The 12,323-nt window shown below is 45.0% G+C and overlaps 1 protein-coding gene across 1 annotated transcript in view; it reads right to left on the reverse strand.

Annotated features, from left to right (window-relative positions):
• LOC149335463 (calcium-activated chloride channel regulator 1-like) overlaps nucleotides 1-12,323 on the reverse strand; it is a 41,643-nt gene that overhangs the window by 5,714 nt on the left and 23,606 nt on the right. Inside the window, exons 7-9 of the mRNA XM_089553927.1 lie at nucleotides 8,349-8,615; nucleotides 5,069-5,287; nucleotides 3,126-3,399 (exon numbers count right to left, since the gene is read on the reverse strand). Of these exons, the coding sequence (XP_089410053.1) occupies nucleotides 3,126-3,399; nucleotides 5,069-5,287; nucleotides 8,349-8,615 (760 nt within the window). The remainder of the gene's footprint in view (nucleotides 1-3,125; nucleotides 3,400-5,068; nucleotides 5,288-8,348; nucleotides 8,616-12,323) is intronic.

A 12,323-nucleotide genomic window follows, 5' to 3' on the forward strand; every position in this document is an offset into this window, starting at 1 on the left:
TTATTTATGTAATTCAGTGGAAAAAGGCCCGTTTGTTGCTTAGAAAACGTGACAGAAAATTATAGTGTTTTTTCCTCGCCAATGGATTGCAGCTCTACTGGTCAGCGATGAGAAAGAGTTTGTGACGAGCCGCGGAAGTGAAAGGCAGCCAGAAAGGCATTCCAGCGAGTGTAGTTACTTGCGAAAACGGCTGGTGGCAGGCAATATTTGAATTAATTTTTTTTTTCCTTTTCGAGAATACACATGCACCGATTTCGGCGAGAGTAACATCGCTGTGATTAAAACACAATAATCATAGATATGGGCCGACTTCAAATGACCCTTATTGCGCCGCTTCAGTGAATGGCTCTGAGATGCGAGTCATAAATATCATTCCAATGACAGTCCTTCTATTCTGCAATCGAACCTAAGGAAGTTTTGGAAAGTGATATCTCCTGATTACGGTGATCATACATCACTCACAATTATGATAACATTCTTACCAACACGGAGTGCTTTTCCGTATTTCATGTTTTCTTCTCGTAAGTATTCACCAGCGAAGATTATTCCAGAACTAATTTTGTAAACGAACTCGATGGCGCGTACCTGGAGCCCATAAGTATCTACGGAAGGCATCGCTCACGTCATTACTAATCCTAAAACATCAACGTCTTCAAGCATAGACGACATAAACTACAATCTGGAAAAATACGGTTTCCAATTCAAGTCGCATTTTATTTTCAATTTTTCCGCAGTCACTGTCTTCCGGGCAGCAGCCACGTAACAGAAAGGTTTGCAAGGTTAATTCTTACACCAAACCACATCCAGGCACTCATGATTATCGTCCCATTTCATTAGCTTTTATTTGCTACAAGCTACTCGAACAAATATTGCCTCTAACATTTAGTCCAATTGGGAGTGTAATAACGTTCACGTTGTTAGCACAGTTTCAGAACAGGATTTTCATGCGAAACACTACTACTTGAATTTACTACCGATCTGCCTTTTAGTATCCACATTAACATTTCAACTGGTTGCATCTTGACTTTTCGAAAGCATTTGATCATTCAGCTCACTGACGCCTAACCTCTAAAATTTCTGCTCTCCAGTTAAATTCACTCACGTTATCATGGCTCCGAACTGGTCGTCCTTCCGCCAGCAGTTCCTTGTTCACAACACTGCTTCATCATTGCTTAATTATAGTACATCAAGCGTACCACAAGAGCAGAGCTTAGGCCCCATTAGTTTTTCTAACCTACATCAGTTATTTGCATACTAATATAATACCAAGCATAATACTGTTTGGTGATGACTGCATTTTTACCAGCCCACCTTCACTCCAGATGACCCCCGCGTTCTTCAAAGGCCTTAAAATTATTTATCAGTAGTGTAACATATGGCAGCTTACTTTAAATGTATCTAAGTGTGCAATCATTTAATTCAGCCGTAAGCGGGTTAACGCTTCCTTCCATTACCAAGTCAAGAAAACCACGGTGACCCGGGCCTTAACATACAAACAACTTGACGTTCATCTGAGAGGAGATCTCAACTGCTGTTCAGCAGCTATCCGCGTTACGTCTTTTCGTAGACTACGATATCTGCATAAAAATGTACGCAGTTCACACTCTCACACCAGTAAATCCGCCTACCCAAGTTTTTTGCGTAAACTGCAGCTTGCATCATCTGTTTGGGGCTCTTATTAACTCTGCCACAAGATTAATATCCAGAAATCGCGTTCTTCACGAAAGAACACCACAAATGCTACTTGAAATTTTCTTACATCATGAAATATTGGACGTTCAGTCTGTCGTCGTTGCTAACTTCAGAGATATGTTTGCAACACCACCGCATGTACCCTTTTGCACATTGCTTCTAAAAACACCTCCCGGTGGTTGCGTAATCAACTCAGTTTTTCGTGCCTCTTTGGTACTGCTCGGGCATTCAATTGATCTGCGCTTTGTCGGGCCATATCACTGGAATGTTCTTCCTGACATTATCGTTTGCATAGCTAACCGGGCCCATATCAAATTAGGTGGTTCGACTATTACTGACGCTGACATATTTACCAAAGTTCTACTTGGGTATGACCGATTCTATTCAGTTATCACGCTCAGTTCTCTACTAGTATAGTCAGCTTTTTTTTTCTCAGAATGTTTTGAGCAGTATTTTCGAATAAGTGTTTTGTGTTTTATTTGATGATTACTTTTTCTGTTTCTGCGTTCTATTTTCAGATGTGTTTCTGGATGTTATGAAATGTGTTTTTGCTATTTTTGTCAGCTGCTATTTTTCTTTCTCTAGGTTTCGCTGGTTAGGCAGTTTGTATGTTTACTTCTAATTTGTATTCTTGTATTATTGTTTTCAAACTTACTCAATCAATGCTCTGAACAGGGGTTCGTAAGGCTGCGAATAAATGAATAAATATAAGGTAAACGACAAGTAGCCGCTGGGGTTGCTCAGTGGTTATGTTGCTCGGCTCCTAACCCCAAAGACCTGAGCTCGATCCCGGCCGCGGCGATCGCATTTTGATGGAGGCGAAATGTTAGAGACCCGTGTACTGTGCGATGTCAGTGCATGTTAAAGAACCCCAGGTGGTCGAAATTATTCGCGGCCCTGCACTACAGCGTCCCTCATAGACCGAGGCGCTTTGGGACGGGAAACCTCATAAACATAGACATAAACGTCTACTGAGCATTCTCCTGTTCACATAGAAAGGGCTTCATGGGCCACCTTAAGAGCCCAAAATCTTACACTCAGATTGGCTTCTCCCTGGACCAGGATTCAATCGAGTCTCACTCAGACTTGGGTAAGAAGCGTTAATGTTCATCTCCGTGATTCACGAATTTTGGTTGGCGCACAATTGTTCTTGATCTAATTCAAAGCCGCTCTACTGGTGCACAATTTTCGGTTACTGCATCCTTTATATTTCAAAGGCTAAATGTTGCAGCGATATCTTCTGTGCAACGAAGCTCCAAAAATTTTTTTCATGTGGCGCTGTTCTTACCCGGATGCGTTATTTAAGTCAGGGTTGAAGATTTAATAAACTTGGCATTGTAGAATCTAGGGAAACTGAAGACTACATTAATTGGCTCTAATCGACGCTAGTCTAAGTCTGTTTAGAACTATGAGCCGAGATGGAATATCCTTACCCTGACCGTCGTCATTGAGCTGGACCATGGCCTTGTATGGTGGCCTTGGACTGATGACCTCAGCTGCGACGTCGGCGTTCAAGACGACCTTCTTTCCCTTTCTTACGTCTGCCAGTATGATCGCTTCATTAGGACGGGAAACCATTAAACTGGCCATTCTACAGTTCACCCACATCGGTTCGTCATTCGGCTCAGTGGGCAGAGATTTGACTAGTATGTTGACTTCCAGCTTTTCATAACTATGGCTGTCCATGTGAAGCATCCACTTCCCAGGCTGTGCAATCAACAAAAAGAAATTGAGATCACTGCGGTGAACCGTGCTGGAGCAATGCGAAATCAAAACATCCACATGCTATATCAACGACCGTGGCTGTTCTGACGTCCATGTAAAATGTCGACGTTCATGGCTATTTTCCCGTCTATGTTCACTTTTCGCGTTTTTTCGCGTTTAATTAATCAACTAATTATACCTCATCGACCAAATTTTTCCCACGGCAACATTTTATCATACACTATCTGTTACAATCACACTTTCACACATTTATACTAAGAGAACAACGTAATCGTGCTGATAAAATTTTCGGACACTTTTTGCTGATGCGACAGAGCCATATAATGCTCTTGCATTCATAATAAAATAAATTAGTGAGTGTCGTACGAGAAAAGTAAATGAAATGCTAGATACCGTTACGCTTTTTAGACTTGGCCGTCGTAGGCTAAGTAGCAATAATTTCGGGGTCGAAACACATAGGCATGTCAGCCGCGTATAAAGGAGCCACCGCGACCAGGATGTCGTCCTCTGGCGTTCAACTCAGAAGCTGTAATCATTCCGTCATCGGACATATTGAACTAATATCATTACTTATTGCAATGGCGACGGCTCTAAATTTACATGTTCTTGGGCATGTAGACGCAAATGTGACCAACGATGCAGAAAAAGTAGAAAACTAACGATTTAATAAACCGATATCTTAATTTAAGGTTACGCCGTTTTCAGTGCCTGCTGGTTTTTGAAGACATCGAAGTTGAAATATGTCAAACTATACATTTTTAAGAAACTGTATGCCTGCATTATGTCCAACATTCTTGGAAAAAAAATTTGGGACATTGGAAAACGGCAAAATACTGGTATAAAAATTTTGGAGGTAATGGTTCATTATTCCGGTATATAGCAAAATCTTTCTTTTATGGTATTTCCATCGCTCGCGTCGAGCAGTAAAGTCTGCCATAGAAAACCAACAGGGAACGCTTTTCCGATAGCAATAACGTTCAGCTGCGTTGCATTATGTTATGTTATTTCTATTATTTGTTATATTACGTTATGTTATTTCTCTCTTCGGTTGTAAAATATATTTGCCATTGTTTCAGCATGTACCCTACACATCAGTCTAAACCTTGCTTTTTTTTTCTGGAATGCTTCTTTGTACTGATCTATTTACTGCATATGCGATTTATTTTTCGGACCAATGAATTGTGGTTTTTCTTTTCTTTGATTGGCTTCTGATGTAAGCCAATTTTGTTATTACATAATACCTATTGCATATGTCTTTTCTGCCTCCTTAAAATATACCATGTTCAAGAAAAACTAATGCTTTGAAGACATGTGATGTGAATAATTGAATTTTTTTTTGCTTTCAGTTGTGTGCTAAAAATGAGCAAATATGTGTGTAAATTACATGTCATGCTGCCTTGAACTGTGGGGGCGCAGAGGCTCTGTCAGGCATTTTGCCTTTACCTCTGCCCCCTACACGGAGAGAATCCGTGAAACAATAAAAAAAATAGCAAAACAGTTCAAGCCTGCTGACGAAACATCTGCGGATATATTGATTGTTATAGTGAAATCTTACAATATATAAAAAAATTACGCTCATAAATTCTTTCTCGTTAAAAAATGCTTTTGTCCAGAATTTTTGGGTATTCACCTGCTCACGAGGGAAACTTACCTTTGCCGGGTTGGGTATAGAAATAGTCGTTACATCGTCTGTGGCAGCACTGCGGCAAGCCGTGCACCAACGTCCGCTGGGATAAACGAGCCAAGCAGTGACACTGGCACATGTCCATGCAATGCAATGAACTAGAACCACAACGTTCTCGCCCTTGCTCTTTTTCAACACGAAGCCGACTTCGTAGCTTTTAGTAAAAGCTATTGTGACATTCATAACCTGCGGATGCAAAAAAAAAAATTAATAGCAACTTTTACGCGTAGAGGGCGACATTATTAGTTTAAATGCAGGTTGTTGGGTGTCTGGAAGACCGGAAGATAGAATTTTCACACCGTTCTGTCGTGAAGTCTGTTAGCTATGGCAGCTTATTTGGAATCGTATCACGCCTTATAATGAGTTCCAGTACTGCTCGGTCTCGTACGCAAATAATTCTTCAGTTTTTGGTTAACAGTCAGTAGACTGTTAACCAAAAAGTGAAGAATTATTTGCGCGAGAGATCGAGCAGTACTGGAACTCATTATAAGGCGTAGGCTATGTGCATGTGTCACATGGATATGATTAGTAATATTGCACACATAATGGCGGTAGAAATAAATTATATTCTTTTAAGCTGTTTCCCCCACTTGTTTTGTAGAAGAAAGGGATGCAAAGTTCGAATGGTGACTTCTTAAAAAAAAAAACATGAAATGTGGTACCCACCGTACCTCAGTTTTATCTGTTTATAACAAAACATTGCATTAGAATTGAATATTGCCTCAAAAAGTATTAGGAGGCAGTTGACTGATGGAAAAGGATCCAAAACTCAACCCCTACGCATCTAGATACAGACAGAACAGCAAGGCGGCTTACTACGTATAGACAAAAACACAATGATTTTTTTTATATAGTCCGGTAGTATTCGCCATGAAAAAATTTGGTACTTAGGCGCTTCGCTGTTCGTCACCTGCACTTGAGGGAAGTTTGACAACATGTACTCGCCATCGTACAAAAGCGCGATTATTTATTCTCACTGGCGAGACAGTTCAGCAGGACTTTCGCTCGGAGTTTCACACATTCTTAATTTCTGTGAACCACTGAAAGGGCATCTCTTCTATCAAAGGCAGTGATTTCGAATGTCCGGCTCGAGTATCTTCAGCTTTTAAAGCAGAAAACGGAGCAATTTGATTGCAGAGAAAACAACAACAATTGTCCTACCCTTTTCTCGGCCTACCTATAGGTTTCTTCTCGCTAGAAATTGTGTATTCCTGTTTGTAACAAGGCATTTCGCTCCCGAGTCGTTTGCAGAGTCAAAGCTCATGGCTATCTTCTCCTGAGCCCTGCCATCGCCAAAGAACAAAGACATTTGTCACGTGACTGTGAAGTTTCGGAGCCTTCAGCGGCCTGGGAGCGGTACGAAGTCATTGGGAATGATTACTGATCATGTTTTGTTTTATTAGCGAACTGCACTTCCCGCAGGGAGAGGAACTTAACAAGGGGTTTAGACACCAACACCTAAGACTTCAGAAAGCTCTATAAAAAACTTTATCAGTCAGAAACAGCTTCTCGTCGTAGTGCACGGCAACGGAAAAATCAACATTTCATTAACTGGAAAATGAGAACGCTGCACTAGGTTTCAGAGGAGGGGGTTTAACGTCCCAAAGCGACTCAGGATATCAGGGACACCCTAGTGAAGGATTCCGGATAATTTCGAACACCTGGGGTTCTTTAACCTGCACTGACATCGCACAGTACACGGGCCTCTAGAATTTCGCCTCCATCGAAATTCGACCGCCGCGTCCGAGATCGAACCCGCGTCTTTCGGGTCAGCAGCCGAGCGCCATAACCACTGAGTAACCGCAGCGGCTGGGTGATCAGTAATTTGTTAAAATACCTTTTTGGGGTAAAGAGATTTTTGCGGCATAGTAATACCAATGTTGGTGGACGTCAAATTGTTTAACCATGTTAACTGGTGAAGTGATTGACTAAATATTAATAGTTAGCTTTTAGCTATCACCGATAGGCACGTGATAATAATTAGATATTTGTCGCAGGCGGTTAATAATAGCCGTATGAATTTTTGGAATTTCAAGAACGGGATTACCCTCGCCGCTGTGGAACGACATGATTTTGTCGAAACCGCGCCAAAATAGACGCGCTTTCGAAAAGCATGCAGGCAAAGCAACTTCTCCAGTGCACGTAACTAGTCGAAATAACGAAATTTTGTCTAGCCACAGCGCTGAAGGTAATCGCATTTTCGGAATTCTAAACACTGATGTGACTATTGTTAACCGGCAGCTACAAGTCTCTAATTGCAATCAGTTGCCTATTGATAATAGCTAAAAAGTTAATTAGAATTTACATAATCACTTTACTGGTTAAAATGATTCACCCATTATTTTCTTTTTTTTTTGACGTCCGCAAATACTGGTATTGCTATGCTGCAAAAAGTTTCTCTTTAACTGAAAACACTATTTTTAAAAACTAGTTATCACCACGGCCGCTTGATGCAAAGCGCAAAGCGAGGTGCGGCCAGCCACGTCGCGCCGCCGACAATGGGTGAGCATGTCCTGGCGGAGTTTACAGTCGCGGCCGCTGTTTTCGGTGGGGGCGCCACTGTTCGGGGACAGGTCGTCCGGTTTCCCGGGAGTGGACTCCCGAAGCGCTCCTTACGGGCGTACGGGCGTACCGGCGCAGCTGTCGCGGCGTTTCCCTGCGAGCAGTTGTCCCCGAGCAGTGGCGCCGCGGCGGGCGCACGGAGAACTAGGCCCAAGACGCCGTTTCTGTGCGACGTGGCGGGCCGCACCTCGCTTTGCGCTTTGTATCTAGCGGCCGTGTTATCACCTTCCCTAAGACACCTGGTAAAAGTGTTATGACGAATGAATGCTGATAAAATGAGCGATGTGTTGAAATTGAGGTGCTTATTTGAAAAGGTACTTTCACAGCATGAGTTCACTGATCTTACTTTTTTTTATGGGAACCGAAATGTCTCAGAGTATTTTATCAATTGTTCTGGAGCTCTGCTATCGCTACGATTCGTGAAACTGAAAGTGGATTACACAAGTGCCCGTAGAAAGTTGTCTAGCAAAGTACTGCGGCCTCCACGCAAACGGTCGCGGGCCTTTCCGGCGATGCAGAGACTCTCGCCTCCTTCCGGTCTAGAAACTAGAATTAGCAAGGACAAATCGCGTCCTCCCTTTCAGGCTTGTGCAAAACGTAAACGCAGCCATTCGGAAGCCCTACACTACCGCTCTGGCCACGGCCATGTTATTTGGCAAATCACTTTCGCGGAATATGTACGCACCGTTTTGGAACGCACAGAAGTTTCATGTTCTATAACAATGGGACCAAGGGTGTAGTCTTGAAAGGCAAACGCGCTTCCTTTTGTGGCCACAGCAAGCATTTCGAGTTTGCCGTCGGCATCGGGCCCCAGTGCCATCGTGTGGACTTCGACTTTGGCTGCCACAAGTGCCGGCTTGATCTCCGTCAAGTAAGGTCGGTGGTCCTCTTTTCCAGCGCACACCACCGTTATGATGGCACCTTCCGGAGTCTCGTCGGGAGTGGTAAGCACCTGCGAGTAAGTGCGATGGAGAGTGCGTTCTTAATCGGGTGGCGAAGATATTAATTGATTGCGTAGTCAAGTAGCCTTGCCACACTCGGGGGTCGGACTGGTTAGTGCACATCACAGGGTACGTTGAAGAGAGAGTCGACAAGAACCGTACAAAGTCACAGGTTAGTATGGTTGTGTTCTGAATCAGTATAACGTGCAAGTTGGTTATGTTGTGCACACGCGTACAGAAGCCGGAATTACGGCCATTCATAAGACGGGAATAAACACCTTAAAGGCAGTCAAGGGCAGAGCGGCAAGAGAAGAACAGATAACCAAAGATCCATTGAAAAATAGCAGATGGCAGGTTAGTACGAGATTGGAGTTGTTTGCTGGCACCGCAAGCTGTTAACTAAAACTTGTTTGCTGTAATTGTGAGCGCTGAAGGCGACCCTGTTGTTATTTAAGAACTGGTTACCACTACTGCGCGCTACAGTGGGGCCGTCTCGCCCGCTAGGAGCGATTCGAGCATATCAACGGTATGGCAACTATACCTGCAGCAACATTTTGGGAGAGCGCCCCATGTATGACAGGGTTCTAAAAAGTGGTAGGTATTTAACGTCTGCTCGGGTTATATTTAGGTGTTTTCAGACAACCTGAAATCGCTTCAAAGAGCAGGGCACTGTCTCTGGATGTATCATAGGCCGATTCGTTCCTGATTTGTCTTTTTCAGTTTTCTGTTCAGGTTCAGAGTGGGCGGCGGATGTTACTAGCGCCGCCGTGTAGTGCGAGCAGTTCAAGTTGTTTTAAGCTTGAGAAATCGCACCCCACACCTTTCAGTAGTTGTATGCTAAGCGACCTCTCTTGAAAAACCACTCACTTCAATGGCGTTCAGAAACTGCGTTTTAGCGGCTAGAGTGGAAACCGCCATTTTTTAGTGGAACACACTGGGGCGGTCACTTGTTGCACTGGGAGATTGTTGGGTCACACTGGAAACTCTTGGGTCGCATCCGACAAGACAGGATTTCGCTGCGGCCATGATGCGGCTCACTTTTTAGAGCGGAAGTCCCACTCCATCAAACTAAGACTGCACTGGTTTACGCTGTGACCGCACTGAGTAGCGTTGGGACTGCTCTCGTCTTAGCCGAGAGTTCGGACAAGAGGCCTCATTACGTCTGAGAAATTTCATATTCTGGGGTTGGTTTAATTGGTTTATGGGGTTTAACGTCCCAAAGCGACTAAGGCTATGAGAGACGCCGTAGTGGAGGGCTCCGGAAATTTCGACCGCCTGGGGTTCTTTAACGTGCACTGACATCGCACAGTACACGGGCCTCTAGAATTTCTCCTCCAAAGAAATTCAACCGCCGCGGCCGGGATCGAACCCGCGTCTTACGGGTCAGCAGCCGAGCACCATAACCCTTGAGCCACCGCCATATTCTACTGGCGAAAGTTGCTCTTTCAATCAAACCTCATGGCAAGGAGGGTGAGCTAGTTACGTATCATTTTCGTTCTTATTTCGCAAGTAGCGGAAGAGCTTTATGAATTATTCTCGGTTTACATTCGAAAGTGTTGATTCGTGAATTACTGTATCACTTTATTTATGCACGTCCTAGTGCCTAGAGGTCTCGCATTTGTATATTAGCCTTGCGCGAGTTTACATTTCCGCTAACCAGCCTTTATCATGTTTTAGTTTGCACTGGCCTTTTGGTGCCACCAGGTCGCGCGTGCTGGTTGTTCTTACCACATCTGTTAAAGTCGTCAATGCGCCAAATGATCACGAGCAAGAAATACACAGGCGTCAATTACAGGTAATGTGACTTGCTGAAAGAGGTTTGAAGTTTTAAATGTCGCTAAAGAATGCTAAATTTGCCCCATCGCTACTGAAGCTCCTGATTCTATTCAGCACATGCCAGTTACGTCTGAGCAATACTGAAACACATTCAACGGACAATGCGGTAGCTAACGGCGACAAAATCTGCAGGAAATTCGCGCACCACACAGCAGCGAAAATGAACACTCCCTTTAGACGCGGTTAGCAAACAAGGGGAAATAATTCAGTGAACATTTTCTTCCGTCCTGTCGCATGCATAACCACCACATAGTCTGCTCCCGTGAGTGTTGTGACGACCCCACATAATGCGCAGGTCCACACGGGACGGAGAGGCAAGAAGACACCGTATGGCTCAGTTTAAACAAAATGATGTAATCAATTATTATACATGGTACATCAGAGGCTGGGGTGTCCGAGCTTACGTGGCGACGCCGTCATGGGGGCGATGGATGGTCTCCGGAGTTGCGATCCGTCGGTGGCTGGCAGAAGCTGCGCGCCGTCCGGCTTCGGCGCTGAAGGACCCTTTTTCGTGAACGATCTCGTCCTCTCCCTGCCTTTCGTCCGCACTCGCCAGCTATATCTGCTCCGCCGGCCACGCCCGATCTCCTGTCTTCCCGACTGGAATGTTTCTTTCTTCCTCCTTTCCACGGCGGCGCCCTGCGGCATCCCCGACATCCGTCGTTGGAATGTAGTTTGTCTCCCGCCGGCAGCTTTCTTCTCTTGTCCTTGTACGGCCAGGCATGCCTAATTGGGCTGGCTTTCCCTCCCGCCGGCGCCTTTGCTGTGGTCGCTCGGACAATACCTCCGGCGCGTCCCCGGCCTTCGCCGCTATAGTGGTCACCTCCGCTCAAGGAATTTCGCTGGGGTTACTGCTGACAATGGCCCTAGACATTCCTGCTACACTAATCCGCTGAGGCTCGGAGGGGCATTCCAAGCATCCCACTTCCCATGGTCGTCGCGAGGTTGTCGGCCTTGTTGATTGTTCACGGTTGAGCACAGAGAAAATTCCGCCGTAGGTATGGGCCCTGGTAGCTCACGCACGGAACGTCACAGTGTAATAGAGTAAAAAAAGAGGAAGGGTTTTAACGTCTGCTTGGGTTCAACCGAGTGGACGTGCGAAATTATATGTTTAGCCTAGTTGCCTCATGGTCTTACTTTGTTGGGTGGTCGGCACGTCTGGCGACGATATTAGTTCGATAGTAGTTTTAGTTGATGAAGACGACGATGCGATGTGCAATGCACAGCGCGAAAGTGCGTTGCACGTTAACACGAGCCGTGATCGGCTGCGGTCATAGTATAGGGCTTTGGTGCAGTGGCAAACGAAGTTGATTTCTTCCCGCCGCTGCGGATTTGAATCCCACTTGCATCAATATTTATTTTAAGTATTTATTGTTTGCCAAAGGTGACCCTCAAGATCAAGCTCAGCAAAAAATCGCTGAACCCGCTTGATCCCTCAAAGTAGTGCTTTGGCTCTCACAAACAGCATGCCGCAACTACCTATGCGGCAGAATAGGGCACAGAGCGCTCCGCATACTCCGCTCTGGGGGCCACATAACACAACGACAAACAAACGAAGAACCAATCAGGCATACGATAGTACGGACGCCGGGACACGCGGGAGTAACAGGGAACCAAGAGGCTGACAGGATAGCTCGAGGGTACACTTATTACCGAGCATCCAACGTAGGCGACCTCGAGGGAAACGAACCTGTACCCCAAGATTATTCGCCGATTCTAAATTATTACAAGGGCTGCAGAAAGCGGTATCCACCACCGGACAACTCCCTCAGCAGAGAGGACTCTGTAGCGTGGAGGCAGCTACAGACGGGCTCCTACCCGAACCTACACGTACTCAACAAAATGTATCCCACACAATACAATGACAAATGCCCTTGGTGCCA

The sequence above is a fragment of the Amblyomma mixtum genome, chromosome 7, assembly GCF_055824585.1.
Source record: "Amblyomma mixtum isolate Tamu chromosome 7, ASM5582458v1, whole genome shotgun sequence".
Classification (NCBI taxonomy): domain Eukaryota; kingdom Metazoa; phylum Arthropoda; class Arachnida; order Ixodida; family Ixodidae; genus Amblyomma; species Amblyomma mixtum.